Below are 18,636 nucleotides of genomic sequence, written 5' to 3'. Positions count from 1 at the left end.
AGAGACATGCCACTTCCTCAATACTCAATACAACTAGATAAGGAAAACCCGTAACGGCAAAGAAGGCAGTTGTATGCACATGTCCCGCCCCTCCTGCTGGAAAGCCAATCATTTGCTTTTAACAGTCAAGCCAGGAAACATTTAAGCCTATCGGCTAATTCCACTGACGCATGTGCACAGTTAAGGTTTTGCGACAGCGCAGACGATTTTCTGACAGCGAGTTGTGCTGATCAGATGGAATCCACATAGAAGAGGGTGATAACAATGTAAAGGCATCGGACTACCAAGGTAGTTAAAGCATTTTATATTGACCACAAAAATGTTACCTTACATTCTAAGTAAAAGATACAAAATATGTTGTGTAATCAAGGTACTGCATAGCTAGTAAGTCAGCTTTCCTACATAGCTAACGCTAACTTATATAACGTTAATGATAAGCAGAAACGTACAATCAAATTGACTCTAGATAACCGTAGTTAAATACCTAATTTGTGTGGAACAACTTAAATGAAGATGCAGACCAGTTATAGTTGTACAAATTGAGTATTTATTTTGGCCATGCTTAACTGGTAAAGCACGTCAGTTTGCCGTGTGTGGTGTCATTATATAAAAATTATTAGTGCTTCTGACGCTGTGAGCACGGAGACTGTAGTGTATACCGTAAGTTTGAAAGCGGTTAGCTTAAATTATTAATATGAATAAACAATGCTCATAAACGGCTGCTGAGGTAGTGTTCTCAAGTGAAGCGAGTTGAGGCTTGGACCCGGAAACAGCGCTTCTTACGTCATCACTTAACAACCGAATATCATATATGGTCTAGCTGTGTGACACGTAAGCCTAGGCTAGCAAGATGTACAATGACAATAGTAAGCAAGCTAACGTTACCGAGAGTCTGACGTGAATGGTTAAAATATTGAAGACGTTACCTTTTATTCTCCTTTGGGAAGGCGAAAAAGGATCGCCCACATCTTACTCTGTTATTGCACCCATAGAAGGCACATGAACATGGCATATGTACATCTATTTTAGTTTAAAGTTATGGAGTAACTTGTACATGTATAAATCTCCGTCTTGATGCTAACGTTATTTTTGTCCACCAAAATAGGGTACTGTTTGAAAAGGCGGCAGATTTGATATGCAGTGTATGTGTGCGTTGTGTAAATCTAGCTGGCAACGTTATATAAATTGTCTATGGTTATGTACTGACTGTATCCCTAACATCAATAAGCACAGCATTTCTACAAGGGTTTTAAAAAAATAATTTTGTTTTAAAGAACACATAACGTTATACAATGAGATTACCAAAGAATCTGTCCATATCAGGGGTGGACAAAGCAAAGAAAAAGTGAGACCGAAGAAAATAATTCAAAACATTGTACTGTACACTGATAAAACAAATGACATTGAGCACAACACCGGCATTCTGGATAGAGACTTAAATTAAGTTCCGCCTGTGGGGAAAAAGGCATTTTAAACTTTATTTTGGGGCAAAGTCATCAAACATTTTCAGCGATTTTTATCACTGCTGTTTCTATACATGCAGTTGTTGTGTCCCGGTGACCATTGGAAGTGCAGTTCTGACTCTCTGCCCATTCATTTAGATAGGAGCCTTTTCTTGTTAGTCCGAAATAGCTGCCCGGAGGCATTACCTAGATGGCGGCCGAGTGGCACGACTTCCCTAAAAGGACTTTGACCAAGATCCAATCAAAATGTAGCAAGCCTTTGTTCACTATAGTGGTCAGAGAGGGGCCCTGCTTTAAACTGGGCCTTGGAATGTACTGTCCATTACTGTTATTTGTTTAATCTTTTTAAACACTCCAAACCTCAAATGACGTAACTTGACCCCATTTTAATGTAATTTAACCAATTTGGCTGATTCTTATGAAATGTAAAATAAAATACTGCATTGTGTTGGTTGCTTGTTGTGAGCAGTGAGCTAACACACAGTCTCGTTGCGCTACGGACAACCCAAGTTTGAATCCCAACTCAAGAACCTTTACTGATCCCACCCACCAATCGCTTTCCCACTTCAGTTCCTGTTGTCAGCACTGATATGTGATATCATAAGAGGCAAAAATGCCAAAAATAGAGCTTTAAATAAAATAATAATAAAATAATGCATAGACCAGGGATGCTCAAACCCAGTCCTGGAGGACCAGTGTCCTGCAGAGTTTAGATCCAACCCCAGTTAGACACACCTGAACCACCTAATTAAGCTCTTACTAGAAACCTCCCGACAGGTGTGTTGATACTATGTTGGAGCTAGACTCTGCAGGAAACCAGACCTCCAGGAACAAATTTGGGCATCCCTGGCACAGACTTTACTAGCCTGACTACGTCAGACTTCCTACTTCCGCTCAATTTCATTTCGCTTCTGTACTCAGTCTGATACAGCGTCAGAGCTTTCTGTTTGCCACCGGTCTGGAAACAGCCGGGCCAATCAACGAGCAGAGGGCGGGCTGAGAGCCGTGACGTACATGCTAAACGCTGAGTTTTACATTGTAGGTTAGAGAAATCGAAAACCGAAACGACCGCGGAAATGGGAAACGAGACACGGGATGCAATTCGCTCTGTTATGGAGAACATTCAACTCTTTTTCAAACTGAAGCCAGAACAAGAAGAGTGTTTAACAACACACAGTGGAAGTTCAACAATAGATTTGAGTTCGATGCATGATGTCTGTGCTTCGATGCGGCTGTACAGGCGCATAACATAACTAAACGTATCTGATTGGCTTACGGGTAACCAATGATTTTAAACTTCAGACAAGCGCCCCCTAGCGAGAGAGAAAACACTTCTCTATTATGCCATTCCAGACTTTGTCTACGAAGCAAAGTGAAGTAGCAGAGTCTGGTATTACCAGGCTAAGACTTTACTGTATGACAGTCATTTTTAATATATCTACAAAAGTTTTCGGTCAAGAGCAGTAAATGTTTTTTTATTTAGTTAACTTTAATAAAAGTTAAACAATGGAATTAGAGGGAGGAGGAACAATCAAACTCTGGTTCATACCAGGCAAGCAAACAAAGTGTGAAAGCACCTTTAGAATGGGAATGGATCGGTTCCTGACAGAGAAAAGAAAAGCCATAAATCAAGTCACACAGACCCAGGCAGGTGCTGGACTTTTGAAAGCTAAATGCAGATAATATGACAAGGCAAATCTCGCTCTTGGCTTTAAAATACTTTTTTTTATAGGTATTGGGGCGGGGGGATGGGGGGCGCGACCAAAAAAAGTTTGAGAACAACAGCCTTACAACATCCAACTAATGAACGAAAAAAGGCAACAGTTTTGAAAACAATACACACATATACATATATATATATATATATATATATTTTTTTTTTAACAATAATAGGATTAGATAAGTCGACTTTCAACAACTTCACCTAAGGGACCTTTAGACAGTGCTTTTCCAACAGTGGTGAATTATTTGCAAAAGTGATCTTCTTCTTCTTCCAATGTGTTAATGGCAGTAGGCAAACCAACTTAAATGGTGCATTCCCGCCACCTACTGGATAGGAGTGTGGAGAGCATAATGGTTGAAAGTTTGATCACTATATAAATAATGTAAATAATAATAAAAATAACGCTTACTACCTAACTACATACCTCAGTATCAGTCTTGTTTCTTTTAATAAAATAATTCATGAAATATTCTTGATCGTTTTGGTCCATTTCCTAACAGAACCTGAAGTGACAAATTATTTATTCCGAACAACCCTAAAGCTTGAATTAGTTGAAATCTTGCTTACCTCACATTACATTATGAATGCTTTAATTTTTTTAAGGTTATCCGATTCCTCAGTGTTTGCTAAACATTCTGTAATTTATTAGTCGGAAAAGAGCCACCAGTGGGAAGAATTCGTCTGAAGCCCTGAACTGAGCCCTGGGGCCTCATTTATAAAGCTTGCGTACGCACAAAACGGGGCTGAAAACATGCGTACGCCAGTTCCTGCGCAAAAGGTGGGATTTATAAAGAAAAACTTGACGTGAAAATATGCGCACCCACACGCAAACTCTGACCCTCGCGTACACACATTTTGAAGACAAAGCAGTTTGGCGACACTGATGGTGAGTTGAGGAACTGACTGCGGATAAAGGGAATTAACCCTTTGCAAAATGGCAAAATTTACTTTGACATATTTCAATATTTGCAATATTTACTAGTTGCTCATTGGTCCCAGTCACCCCCCTCCCCAACAAGAAGGACATCATCAGGGAGCAAGGCTCCGTCAGGAAGTAATGCGCCATTTGTGAAGAACAACAGTGTAAAGGTTCATTTTTTAACAAGATCTTTTAATGTAGATGCAATGTCACCCAGCACAACCCTTATTTGCTTAAGCTCATCTGCGATTACAGTTATTGCATTAATGGTGTCTCTCTGTGTCTGCAGAACAGCCTCAGTCAGCACCCGGCCACTTCCCGCCGTGCCACAAGGTCGGGACTCACTTGTGCTGGGGACCTCGGGAAACTCCATAGCCCCTGCAGACTCTGCGCTGGGAGTTTCGTCACACTGGTCTCCCGCAGACTCTGCAAGAATAAGGACTAAACCAATTGTACACTCAAAAAAAATAAATTGTTGAATGAACATGATTTATTCGTAGCACCCATTATGCATCTAATCAAATCAAGTAAACTTGCACTGCTTCGAATAATAATTTAGTTACAAATAACAAGAATGAATCATTTAACATAAGTAAACATTTTATATTCTTATTAATCAGACATATTTGTATTTTGCAAATCAAACAAGTGGCTAGTTGACTTTTTTGAGTGTATAATTTATTTTGTTTAATTGAGCACACATTTTATTTACCTGGTTCCCCTGTATCCAGCACATCTGTGTCTCCCTCCCTCTCAGACACAATGCCACACACACTGGTTTGGCCAAGAATCGAGGCCATTCGGGTCTCCATTGGGGACGCCTTTGCCCCCACCAGTCGCACACACACTCTGTCGGTGAGAGGCAAGCCATTTCTTTGCTCCCACCTTAAGATCGGACCACTTCTTTTTTACATCTGGAACCGTCCTGTTTGCCGAAGCAACTGCGTTTACCGCAGAAGTGATGTGTTGCCACTCTAAATATTTTTTTTAATTGGTAATTCCACTGCTGTGGCCACCAAACAAAATAGCCTTCCTTTCGTCCACCTCACTCACAAGAACCTCTATTTCTGCCTCAGAGAAATTTCGCTTCTTGCTTTTGCTCTCCATTGCTGCCATGATTTTGTTTTTAAAAAAACAAACATTTCCTTGCTCCTTTTAATATGCATGGCCAATGAGGTAATTTGCATTGTCTATATATGGTTGAATGTGGGCGGATTAAGGGCGGTAAATTATTATTTTTTTTTGCGTGCGCAAATTATCAGGTAGGCTGTGATTTATAAAGTGAAAACTGCGTGCAGGTGTGCGTACGCATGGTTTTATAAATCTGAATATTTTTTTGCGTACGCTATTTTTGGCTTTTGTGCGTACGTAGAGTTTTAGTAAGGATCCTACGCACAGTTTTATAAATGAGGCCCCTGGTCTTCACTCCTGCTTCCTACACAAAATAACATTATTACATGATTCCTGTCTGAGAAACTCCTTCCACACTGATGACAAAAAAAAGTTCTCTCAGTTGAATCCTCATGTGTTGATCAAGAATGTGTAGAAAATAGGCCGTGTAATTTTCTCATGTGCTTGTTACAGTTTGATTTTTTACTAAAACATTTTCCACACTGTTGGCAGGTGAAGGAACTCTCTCCAGTGTGAACTCTCATGTGCCTGTACAGAGTTCCATCATGAGTGAAACTGACTCTGCACTGTTTACAGGAGTATGGTTTCTCTCCAGTGTGAACTCTAATGTGCCTGTTAAGGTTTCCTTTTTGAGTAAAACTTTTTCCACACTGTTGGCAGGTGAAAGGCTTCTTTCCAGTGTGAATTTTCATGTGGGATTTAAGGTTTCCTTTAAGAGTGAAATTGAATCCACACTGTTGACAGGTGAAAGACTTCTCTCCAGTGTGAATTCTCATGTGCACTTTAAGGTTTCCATTATGATCGAAACACTTTCCACACTGTTGGCAGGTGTATGGTTTCTCTCCAGTGTGAACTCTTATGTGCCTGTTAAGGTTTCCTTTTTGAGTAAAACGTTTTCCACACTGTTTGCAGGGGAAAGGCTTTCCTCCAGTGTGAACTCTCATGTGCTCTTTAAGGTTTCCATTACGATAAAAACTCTTTCCACACTCAGGGCAGATGTGAGGTTTCTCTCCAGTGTGAACCCTCATGTGCCTGTTAAGGTTTCCATTACAATCAAAACTCTTTCCACACTGTTGGCAGGGGAATGCCTTCCCTCCATTGTGTACTTTCAGGTTTTCATGTTCCTTGAAACTCATTTTAGAGTGAAAAGGTGTAAAATAACTTTCAGTTTCTGTTTTATGAGCAGTCTTCTGTGAGAAAGTCTCTTTAATCTGTGGCCAACAGAAAGATTCTTCTCCAGTTTTAAAATCATGATGAGTCTCATATTGTTCATTCTCTTCCGTTTCATTCAGTACTATGCGCTCCTCTTTCAGCGACATGAGGTCTGTTATGAAAAAAGACAAATTAAAGTTAGCCAAGTTAAACAGCAAAAAGAAACCTACATCAAAACATTATTATAAAATGGATGGTTCTGGTCCTTGATTCTGATTGCTTGAGCCAAACATTCACCTGCGATTGAGCAGCCATATTGAGCGTTGCATTTTCCCCATTCAAAACTATACGAGTGACATGTCTTGGGTATTCTATATTCTTTAGCTAGATAGTTTAAACACTAATCTAACTGAAGGAGGTGATGCATATCATTCTAGAAAACTTACTCAACCGCTCAGAGACTGCAGTACTTTACAAATACAAGCTTTTCTGAAGATCCACGATAATATGAAAATTGCATCTCTAACAGTTCATTGGCATTTTACTAGTGATAATTTCATTATGTAATGTAATATTTTTGAGTTATACGATTTTTTTAATAACAGAGTTATGTCATAAATATTTAACCCCTAGTCATCATTGCTGTTTTTAAGTCACTTATTTGCATGGTGGGGAATAAAACTGTCTCAAAACACAATTAAGTCTTTAGAAACTCTTATTAAAAACAGAATTAGCTTGAGCTGTTACACATACATACAATTCATGCATGTGCTGAAGTTGAGTAGCAAAAATGGACAGAGATCTCACAAAAGCTATAGAGAATAAAATAATTGCATTACTTTTGAAAATCTAAAGCTTTAAATCATTTTAAATCACCAACATTAAAAGTCTTATTCCTTAGCTTAAAGTGTGTTGTAACACAACACTTTTGAGGTTGTTGAATAAAAACCACAAAATCTTCAATGTAAAGCCAAAGACTTGAAAGATGACCCGACGAAAAGGAGGAAAACTCAATGAATACCACTCTTAAAAAGAACAAAAGGCAAGAAGAACAAAAGGCAGACATGAACTAGCTAAAATTCATTTGTGTAGACCTGTGGAGCTCTGGAAGAACGTTTTATGGAGTGATGTGACCAAACTGGAACATTTTGGACCCATGGATCAGCGGTATGTCTGCTGCAAAAGAGGCAAAGCTCATAAACAGAAGAACACCATCTCCATCGTCAAACTTGGAGGTGTATAAGCCCTGTTATGGGGTTGGCTTTATTCTGATTTTGTGCAAAATTTGACTTTTTGGGTGTTGAATAATTTTAAACATGAATGTTTAGAGCCAATTTTGAATTTCTCTAGAAACTCTCTCTAATACTTTACTGATGCCTTTGTTGAATTGTTTTCATAAAATTTTGTTTTGCGCAGCAAAATGTCTAGCAGGTAATGGGGGTTGAATAATTTTGATTGCAACTGTATATAGGACACCTCAAAAAAATGTAAGTACATGCAGTTATTAAACCCTTGATCTAAAAACAAGCATAGTCTGGCACAGGACAATTCAACCATTTGTCTAAAATATCAGAAAAAAGGTGATCTAATGAACTATTTCCAGTTTTTCTGAGAAGATTTCATTTAAGGATTTAAGCTCCATCATAATACATAAACTGTGCTTATTAAATTTACTACTTTTGACATGTGATTGTGGCTACATCTCTACTGTAGTGCTGTTAGATCAGTAGCTGCTGTTCCACTGTTGGGCCAGTGCGAGCAAGTGCTTTAAACAGGCCATGCGGGGCTAATAGCCTCTGACCTGTAGTACCGAGGCCAGAATAGCACTGCATTTCCACCAATGGACCAGAAGCTGCGCTGCGCTACACTAAAGCCCTCCCTTTACATGCCTCTCAGGAACAACGTCGTGCAACTCCATAATTTCACCAACAAAGAGAAGTTATCAGAAAACTAATAAGAAACAAGTCACTGGAACTAGCGCAATCACAAAATGAACAGGATAAAATCAGCCATTTGTTTGCATGCTTTGTTGAATATTTAAATCCAAAAGTCTGACCATTGACCATGTTTATGGCAAGTTAATGCCTAGCGTGCAGCCTTTTGCATTGTTCATAAATATTTCTGCTTTGTATGGTGATTATAATCCACAAAGGATCTAATTATTTCAACCATTCACTGCTGACTGAAAGTGAGTTTTGAGCTCAATTTATTTTAATTAGTTAGATACTCCGGTAGATACTCTGCCTTTGTTCATAACCACTCCTCTAGCCCCAGCTAACCCGTTTTGGCCCAAGGTTTTCGTTGGGCACAAACGAGGCACGGTAAAGCACAGGAAGTGACAGTGGAAACGAGACTGGCCCTGGCATGCATTAGCATGCCCACTTTTGGCCCAATAGTGGAAACGTGGCTAGTGGTGTAGTCAATAACACTACGACATGCTGCAAAGAATGTTGGAGCAGAAGCGTGCACTGAGTGTTTATGCAGGGGAACATGGGAAAATTGAATTCCCGACTGCAGATCAATGGGATATAATTTCAAATCTTGTAAAGACACTGGGTCCCAATGAAGAAGTCACCCTTGAAATGAGCAAAGCTGAATCATCTTCCTCATGCATTAGTCCAAGCATTGCTGTGCTGAAAATGCCCCTTCAAGTAGAGATTCCCAAAACAAGAGAAATTTGAGCGCTGAGGCAGACAATGCAGAGCTTGGAAAAAAGGTTTTCCAAAATAGAAGAAAACAAGTGTTTGATGTTGGCAACCCTGCTGGATCCTCATTTTAAAGCCCATATGTTTACAGCAGCAGACACACTGGATAAAGCCAAACTGGATAAAGGTTTCTTTAAGTACTGGTGGTTCCGAGGACCGGGCAACCTGGATCTTGATGCATACAGAACTATGATATCTGCGAAGCAGAAAACGCAGATGGAATCTTAATTTCCAGTCACGATAATTAAAATTACATTTTACCGTGATGGAATTTGTCAAAGTTAGCATAAATTTTTCTAATCAAATCTCCATATGGATCAGTATCTGTAAATGGTTGAAATATGAATCCTGCATGTTCTGCGTGTCTCTGTGTGAATGAATGAATAGCAGAGACGTGCGGGTTTGTTTACTACATAGACTGAAGCGTGTGACTCTTTGTGAAGATGAACGACTCTCCGTCGCTTTGCTGATAGCGCTGTTTCTCACACATGCAAAGAGAGATAGATAGTCTTACCACGCTGAATCGACACGCTATATGTAAACTATATTTTTGTCGTCTTCTCCTGTCAAAATAATGGAGTTTATTTAGAATTATTTAACCTTTTCGAACAGGCAGAAGATATTCCGGTTTCTCCGGTAGTGGGCGGAGCTAATGCACAAATGGCAATTTCATGAAAACATCCACTATATTAAACTGCTGTAAAAATGTATCAGATAATTTTTTTTTTTTTTTCATAAATCTATTAATCAACCTCAGTCCTGATCAAAACCATTTTTTTTAATCCAAGATTTTAACTCTTTAATTACCAAGTTCATAAATGATGTCACTGATTTAAAAAAAAAAAAAAAAAACACAAAATTACATTATTTTCAATTTAAAAAAGTGATTGTGGACTGGATATTTTTTTTACCTTTTATCACAGTCTTGGGCATGTCAAAGATTAATAACAAGATTGGCTTTGATGCATTGTTAGTTTTTGTGCAGCATTAGATTTAAATTTTTTCTCCCTCATTTACATAAAAACAGTGTGGCTGTTTTTGCCCCATTCCATTATAACTAAATTTTTTGATTGCAAAGCCATGACAACATATAATCACGCATTCTTGATCGTTTGTGGTTTTTCCTTTTGGGAAGAGGTAAACATTTTTATTTTTACAGTTGATCACTAGGTGGGACCATTAACCCTTTAGATAGGCATGCGCAAAAAAGGCTTAGTTTCTGGCTTGTATATGGAGTTATATGGATTATAACAGCAAGTTATAGTGTTTGTGTGTGTGTGTGAGATTCTTGATTGTTGTTGGTTTTCCCTGTTGGGAAGAGGTAACATTTGTTATTTTTACAGTTGATCACTAGGTGGGACCATTAACCATTTAGATAGGCCTGTGCAAAAAAGGCTTAGTTTCTGGCTTGTATATGGAGTTATATGGAGTATAATAGCAAATTATAGTGTGTGTGTGTGTATGAGTGAGTGAGAGAGAGAGAGAGAGAGAGAGAGAGAGAGAGAGAGAGAGAGAGAGAGAGAGGGTGCGAGAGAGACCTTTGTGCACTTGCCTTGATGTATCTGAAAAAATCCAAATATGCACCTCATGCTCTCAGAACTACATGGAGTAAACAATAAAAAAAGAAGTGGGTTTAAAACCTTAAAATCCTGTAAAAAAAATCAACTTTGCATCAAATTTATGAGCATAATGTATTATGAACCAAAATGTAGGGCTGCCCCCGACTAAAGATATTCCTAGTCGACTAACACTCCTGCATTTTAGCGATTAGTCGAATTCATTTATGATATTAATATAAAAACTTGCATATATACAAGGAAAGGTATAGTCCAAGTTGAAGTTTAACACTTCCATATGACAGAAAATGCTAAAGCATGATATTAGCGCGTTCAAAATGAAAATGAAACGCTTAAAACAGAATGGTAAAGCGTTCAAAGTATACAGCGCTTATGGACACAAAAATCAGTAGCCAGAACGTTATAGGCTAATCATAACATAAAAACAGCAATCAGACTGCCTGTGCATTTTAATAATTTATTATCAAAAATACAAACTGTAACAGTTAAATATAAAAAAAATTTTTTTTTGAATAAAATAAACAAAAATTTGTTCTTTGAAATAAATTAAATAAACTTATTAGTAAATTAGGCCAAGTACAAAACAAGGCAAAAAAAAACAACAACTAATAAATACTTTAGCAAAAACGCTGTTTGGTATAAACATACAGTGGAAAATGTATATAATTTTTATATTGTTCAAAAGGAAAAATTTACAACAACGAACAATTTAATAAATGCACAGGGCACAACGCCAAAACTTAGAATAAAAAAAGAAGGCGGCAAACAAATCAACAGCCTAAGTATTTGATTAAATTGTTTAGAACAACTATATTTAAGACAAAATGTGGAACAAATAATTTAAAGAACACTAACACAAATCAAAAATATCAGAGTAAAGCCGCAAACTGCCATTAAAGCTGCAGTAGGGAACTTTTGACGCTCTAGCGGTTAATAAACAGAACTGTTTGCGTCTTGCGGAAGAACATTGTAGCCGGAGCTACTTCTCTCTGCTTATGTCTATGAAGAATCACAAAGGTACTGGGTTACTCCGCCGCGGTACCCCCGAAGCAATCTAAAATAGTCAGAGTATAAACACTTATTATAGGTGTACCCTAGTGATTCAGAAAGATTGTTCTCTGCGGCCGGAATAATCGTGAACAGATTGCACTCCCGTTTTGTTCCCAAGCAGGTGGACATGCTCATTTTTTTTTTAAATAAAAATATGAAATAGGTTATCGTTATGAATACAGACTAGGGATGTGCAAAAAATCGTATGCGATTTACATGCGCATTTCATCAGTAAAGACGCTCCTGTAATTAGAAGTATATCTACAGCACGTGCGCTCAGATCAGGGTTGCCAGGTTTTCACAACAAATCCTGCCCAGTTGCTTCTTAAAACTAGTCCAAAACTAGCCCAATCGCGCTTCCAGGAGGTTGCCCGATAAAAAATTGCTTCCTGGGGTTAAAATATACGTTTTTTAGCAGGGTTGCCTTGGTAAAATTTGCATTTTAGGTGCTAAATATCACATTATTTGTATTGGGATCGCTTAGACCCGCGGACATGAAAAACAACCACAGACTTGGCAACACTGGTTGGCATTTACTACACCAAGCCTTAATTCACTGGCAATCTACACAAAATCGATGTTAAAATTGATTTTGTGTTCGATGTCGGTAGACTACGGCTCTGTGTAGTAACTGCCGCTCCACCTGAACCAGTGTTGCCAAGTTTGCGATTGTTTTTCATGAGAGCACACACTCAGCACGTTCCTCTGACCATCAACGGAACGACTGTGGAGAGTGAGCAGCACCAAGTTCCTGGGTGTGCACATCACAGAGGACCTCTCCTGGACTGAAATCACAACAGCATCTCTACTTCCTCCGCAAACTGAGGAGAGCCAGAGCCCCGGCCCCCATCATGAACACATTGTACAGAGGCACCATCGAGAGCATCCTGGCAAGCTGGATCACTAGCCGCATTTCCACTATCGGGCCAGTGCGAGCCAGGGCTTAAAGCGGGCCGGGCAGGGCTCATAGCCCTGGGCCAGTAGCACGAGGCCAGAATAGCGCAGGGTTTCCACAGTGGAGCTTGAAGCTCCGCTGCACGTCACTAAAACACGCCCTATACACGCCTCTCAGGACAACGTCATGCAACCTCAAAATTTCACCAACAAAGAGAAGTTATCAGAAAACTAAGAAATAAGTCACTGGAACATGTGCGATCACAAAAAGAAACTGATAAAAGCGGCCGTTTGTTTGCTTGCTTTGTTATGTATTCAAATTCAAAAGCATTGATGTTTTAACTATAGAATACATGATACATTGATCATATTGATTTAATTTATCAGGAATCAAAATTATTCACACATAAATACACTTATATCTATTTTATTTATTTATTTTTAACGCTCATGAAAATAGCCAGCTTGTTCATTCAAGTCTGTTTCTGTTTATTAGCCACAGTATAGCCATCATATTTAGAATGAATGAAAATATCTCTATTTTTGTAAGCTCCCGAACAAAAAACATTATTAGGCTATATTCTTTTATGATAGGCAACGTGAGATAAACTCTTGAGACTAGGCTTGTGACAGATTATATAAGTTACTTAATAAATACACGACTGTGATAGAGAATAAGGAGCTGACGTCTCATTTCTTCAAGCGGTCATATTTTACCATGTTTACTATGGTAACAAGTTTAGCGTGCATATCTTTTTCATCACTTATACATATTTCTGCCTTGTATGGTGATTATAATCCACATTGGATCAAGTTATTTCAAACACTCGCTGCTGACTGAAAGAGAGTTTTGAGCTCGACTTATTTAAAAAAGTGTTTAATGCTGGTGTTATAGCTGTTATCTTTCTGAAATGATCCTCAGGCCAGACTATTTATTTTTATAAAAGCTCTCGAACAAAAATCATTATTATATTTTGATGATATGCAACGTGGAGCTAAACTCTTGAAACCAGACGACAGATAAAATGTTACTTAATAAATACACAATTGTGATAGAGAATAAGAAGCTGACGTCTGATTTATCCAAGCAGTCATATTTACCATGTTTATATGGTAACGTTAATGTCTAGCGTGCATAGTCTTTTACATCACTTATAAATATTTCTGCCTTGTTTAGTGATTATAATCCACATCGGATCAAGTTATTTCAAACACTTGCTGCTTACTAAGAGTGAGTTTTAAGCTCAACTTATTTTAAAACATATTTAATGTTGGTGTTAAAGCTGTTATCTTTCTGAAATGATCCGCGCTGACGCTCTCCAGACGCTGAGAAACTCCGCCTTTGTTCGTAACTCCTCCTCCAGCCCCAGCTGGCCCGCTTTGGCCCAAGGATTTCGTCGGGCCGAAAAACCCTGGCCGTTGGCCCCGAGGAAGCCCCGGCGAGGCACGATCAAGCCCCGGAAGTGACAGTGGAAACGCGACTGGCCCTGGCACGCACTAGCACGCCCGGTCCTAGCTCGATAGTGGAAACACGGCTACTGTGTGGTATGGCGCCTGCAACGCGTCCTGCTGAAAGACTCTGCAACGCATAGTGAGAGCAGCTGAGAAGATCATTGGTGTCTCTCTCCCCTCCCTCCAGGACATTTATGGAACCCGTCTCACCCGCAAAGCCCTTCTTCATTCTGCTGCCATCAGGGAGGAGACTGCAGAGTCTCCAGGCCAGGACCAGCAGACTGAAGGACAGCTTCATCCATCAGGCTGTCAGAAAGCTGAACTCGCTCCCAAACTTGCCCCCCCCCTCCATCCCTCTTCTGCCCCAGGCACCACTCCTCAACACTCTCACTCAGCACTGCTTCTCCTCAAAGCTGCGTTCTGAGCCCTCTGCTGTATGCACTGTACACCTACAACTGTTCTCCAACTGTTCTCCAACTCACCCAAACAACCACATTATAAAATATGTGCATGACACCACAATGGTTGGATGTATCTAAGACGGGTCAAACAAATCTCACACTAGCAGGCTGACGAACAGCTTTTTCCCCTGGGCCAGACGAACTGCCCCTACCTTCAAATTCACCCCATACCTCCCTGAAGAGCAGACAATCAGCCCATCTCCTCATAACTGCACTCTTGCAATTACAATTTTAAGATTTTAACCTTTTGTTAGATCTAAAGTATATGTACATGTAAAGAATATATATTATATTTGTATATATTATTATATTATTTTATTTTATTAAGGGAACATTGCTTGTTTAGACTGTTTTGTCTTTTGTCCTGATGAATTTTGTTTCTTGGGTTGGGGGAGCACCCTAAATTTCGTTGTACCTCCACAGTGCAATGACAATAAAGGCCATTCAATTCTTAATGAACCAGATGTGATGCAGAAGACAGAAACATGCAGAAAGAATACAAGAATGAGTTTTGAAACATTGATAAGTGACAGAATAAAAACTTTTCTGAAATTATCTGAAAACCTACAAGAATACTTTTTATTTATGACTTTATTCAACAACTCGTCTACTCCACATCAGCCTCTGGCACCATTTTTTAGAGCATTAACTGAACGTAAAATTACAGTTGAACTCCTGATGTCCCATGGATTATTTTACAGATCTTGGATATGTTTCAAAAATATCATGGTTTCCTGTAGAGACTGACATTTAATAAGAATCAAACAAGAATGAAAACCAACCTGTTTGTTCCTCAGTATCTTCTTGTTTGACTCTAAATGTTTCTTCAATCTTCACGTCTTCAGTCTCCTCTTTAATAAACGCCATCTTTATAATAGTGTGTCCAAACACACAGAAAACTCCTGCTGAGATCCACACACTGTCATGTTTAAGATGAGAATAATTCAAGATAAATCACTGGCTGTGTCTCAATCAGCTCTAGTTCAGTAGTCAGCACACTGGGAAGGGACTCAAAAGAGAGATAATGGCTTCAGTTATCTCTGGTTTCACAGATGAGGATGAAGACTAGTCTCAGACTAAATGTAAGTCTGATCTTAAAATATGTCTGTGCAGTTGTTTTAAGATACTCAGGCACTTTAAGTAAAACCAACTTAAATAATTTGACTATGGTCTAATCCTGGTTAAACCTAAAAAACCCTGTCGGTGAAACCAGGGGCCAGTTTCAATAAGGAGGATCATCCAACTCTGAGTTTAAACTTGAACTCTGAGTTGACTTACCCTGAGATGGGAAACTCTGAGTTTTCAGTTACAGAACAGCTGAAATGAGTTGGTTTAATCAACTCTAAATTGACTGACTCCCGAGTTAAGCGCGTGCACCACAACTATAAAAAGCCATTATCAATGGAGCGCCGATATTACGATTCACCATGGCAACAGCTCCCGCCAAAAAGCTGTCTGTCTGTCATATTTAACCTTATGTGTCGAAGGAGGGCGGAGCTACAGTAGATTTGCACTTAGCAATAGACACTCAGAATAATCTTGTTTTCCATTTGCATTAAGATTATTTTTATTACCACACTGGCATATCATTTTACTTAAGTAAAATGCACTTAATTTAGATTCCCCCAGAAAACAAGTATCTTATATCAATTTCTTATATAGAAAATAAATCTTTATTTTTGTATATTTTATACATATACATATACATATATATATATATGTACTAGGAGGGGGGAAAAAACAGTAAGAAGAGGAAGAGCATTTTTCCAGTGTGCATCAATGAAGTGCTTAAAAAGGGGAAGGAGACCGAAAGAAACTCTGGGTTTACCGATGAAAGCCTGCTTCTGACCAGGTTAGGATCAGAGAGTAAGTTACTACGATAACTGACTCGAAGTTGCTTTCTCAGGTTTGACAAACCTCCCATTTTGAAACAGAAAACCCAGAGTTTCTCTCATTTCAGGGTTCATACTCATAGTTTTTACTTAACCTCCTTTCTGAAATGGGCACCAGGTCATAAGTAAACAAAAATCACTATAAACATGCACAAGACATTGATAAAAGTTTAACTCACAATCGCGTTTGTTTGTTGATATCGTTGTGTTTACACGATGTTGTCAGCGCTCGCTGAATCGAAACAGAGAATCATTTTGGGAAGAAATTGACTCGGGAGTTTGTGTTTTCTCCATCAATACTGTGTTCATGTGGACGCGCTTTACTCGCTCAAAATAACAAGCATATAAAGCGCTACAATCAATATTAATGAAATGACTTCACATAGTTTGTAAAAACTGTTAAACAGTCCCAACGGTTTGCATTGATGTAACACTGTAAATGTTTAAAAAGACAAACCTTTCATCAGTGGAATAACAACACAAGCAGGGGAGCGACGCTGCCTTATGACGTCACAGCGCAGTGCCAAAATAAAGGTCCTGTTCGCATGCCAACATATCAAGAGTACTGAAACACACACCCCAAATAGAAGTCACATGGATTGATTCAAATATATTAATTTGCAACATATTTCCATATTAATTTATAATATTTGTTAACATATTACATTTATATGTAAATACATTAAAATATAAATACACATCTATAAATGTAAAAATATTTTAAAACATCAAAAAGGCATACATGTAAATACTCTTAAACATTTAAATATTTAATCAATGCTCCTTTTCACTGTACATTGCATATAAGTAAATACACGTAAAAAAAAAAAAATTCACAGAATATATTCCCGTTTACTCAAACTGTATGTAAATAAATTAAATCTACATATATGTAAATGGATGCATTTTATATAGATTTTAAAGTTGCCCCTTCATAATAAATCAAACAGAAATTGTACACTGAAAAAAATTATGTCTGCATCGTCTGGAGACTTTTACAGTGACCATATTAGTTGACTTGACTTATTGCCTTGTATCCACATGTGCAATGACAATAAAGTTGAATCTAATCTATTCTAATCTAATATAAATAGTTCATTTATCAACCCAAGCTCAGCATATACCAACACAAATTATGAATGGTCACAATGTTTCTGGCTCACAAATAAAATATTATCTTTCTTTAAGCATCTAGGGTCAAAATATGAATTACAAATATGCAAGTCTTAGTAGGCATTCATCATATGGCATTTAAATATTTAAGAGCCACCATTAATCATGCACACAGTTCATCAACTAATCACATGCTCCCAAAAATAATACATCATCTAGTCACGCCCTTAGCAACATTTTTTTTTTTTTTTCAATGCAGGCTACATTATAATGCCAGTAGGTGGCAACCAGAGACTGTCTTAATCAGTTTGTTAACCACTGGAAGAATACTATGACAAAGATATCACTTCTGTAATGACGAGTCCATCTGCAGCTTTATTATCACAATGATTAATACAGTATGGAGGCAGAAACACTGTCACGACCGGTGATACAAGGATTCACGTCTTTTATTAGAGGTTAATCCACACAAGCATGAGTCGAAAACCAAAACATCCATCCAAACATAAACTAAACATGAACACAGGGCAAGGACACAAACTGACGGATATGAATAATTGAGGACTCCGTGACACATACTAAGACAGACCGGGTTAAATACACAAGGAGAGACAAACGCTAATGGGAATGAGACAGAGTGTAATGATTAGCAACTAATGACAGCTGGGTGCAAATTAAGCAGAGGACGTGAGGAATGTGATTCATAAAGTGACAGACACCGTGGGGAAGGAGGACACCTAGTGGATTCCCAGGGAATACAACCCAGACACTGTGACAATACCCCCCCTCTACGGAGCGGCTCCCAGACGCTCCACGACAAGACATAAAACAGAGACCAGGAGGGAGGCGGACAGGTGGAGGCTCAGGGGGAGGGACGGAGGGCCAGAAAAGAAACATGGGAAACAGACATCAGAAGTTTAAACACAAAACAGGGAGACCAGGAGGGAAGTCGACCGGAGGAGGATCAGGGGGAGGGACGGAGGGCCAGGCTAACAGAGGGGAACTGACAGGAAACACAACAGAAAACGAAAAACAAAACATAAGTCCATGAAAGGACATCACGTGGCGCCCACCAGGGCGGAGCAGAAGACCACCACAACCGTG

The 18,636-nt window shown here is 38.8% G+C and overlaps 1 protein-coding gene and 1 long non-coding RNA gene across 5 annotated transcripts in view; one reads left to right on the top strand and one right to left on the bottom strand.

Moving 5' to 3' along the window:
- Window positions 1–4,276: 4,276 nt before the first annotated feature.
- Window positions 4,277–16,922, bottom strand: LOC127952448 (gastrula zinc finger protein XlCGF8.2DB). Of its 4 annotated transcripts, none has more exons than XR_008152949.1 (4): window positions 16,599–16,922; window positions 15,310–15,446; window positions 4,818–6,560; window positions 4,277–4,546 (listed from the first exon to the last, which is right to left on the bottom strand). XR_008152949.1 is itself a non-coding variant. In XM_052550909.1 (3 exons), the coding sequence occupies exons 2-3, from the start codon at window positions 15,392–15,394 to the stop codon at window positions 5,638–5,640; spliced, it is 1,008 nt and encodes a 335-aa protein (XP_052406869.1). In that variant the 5' UTR covers window positions 15,395–15,446; window positions 16,599–16,922; the 3' UTR covers window positions 4,277–5,637. The 4 variants fall into 4 exon arrangements, 2 of the variants coding, with proteins under 2 accessions (XP_052406869.1, XP_052406870.1); XR_008152950.1 differs by having other exon boundaries at window positions 4,277–4,531; XM_052550909.1 differs by having other exon boundaries at window positions 4,277–6,560.
- LOC127952460 (uncharacterized) overlaps window positions 5,819–18,636 on the top strand; it is a 40,201-nt gene continuing 27,383 nt past the window's right edge. Inside the window, exons 1-2 of the long non-coding RNA XR_008152961.1 lie at window positions 5,819–5,896; window positions 6,149–6,276. This is a non-coding gene — a long non-coding RNA (uncharacterized LOC127952460). The remainder of the gene's footprint in view (window positions 5,897–6,148; window positions 6,277–18,636) is intronic.

This window comes from Carassius gibelio, chromosome B3 (genome assembly GCF_023724105.1).
Source record: "Carassius gibelio isolate Cgi1373 ecotype wild population from Czech Republic chromosome B3, carGib1.2-hapl.c, whole genome shotgun sequence".
Classification (NCBI taxonomy): Eukaryota; Metazoa; Chordata; class Actinopteri; order Cypriniformes; family Cyprinidae; genus Carassius; species Carassius gibelio.
Note: the sequence above shows the minus strand (reverse complement) of the source record. Positions and strands in the feature narration are given on the sequence as shown.

Bases quoted from the DNA above. Each gene is read 5' to 3' on its own strand.
- LOC127952448 (XM_052550909.1), bottom strand. From the start codon at position 15,394: ATGGCGTTTATTAAAGAGGAGACTGAAGACGTGAAGATTGAAGAAACA. The intron at 6,561-15,309 runs GTTGGTTTTCAT...TTTTCATAACAG, and splicing joins AGATACTGAGGAACAAACAG to ACCTCATGTCGCTGAAAGAG.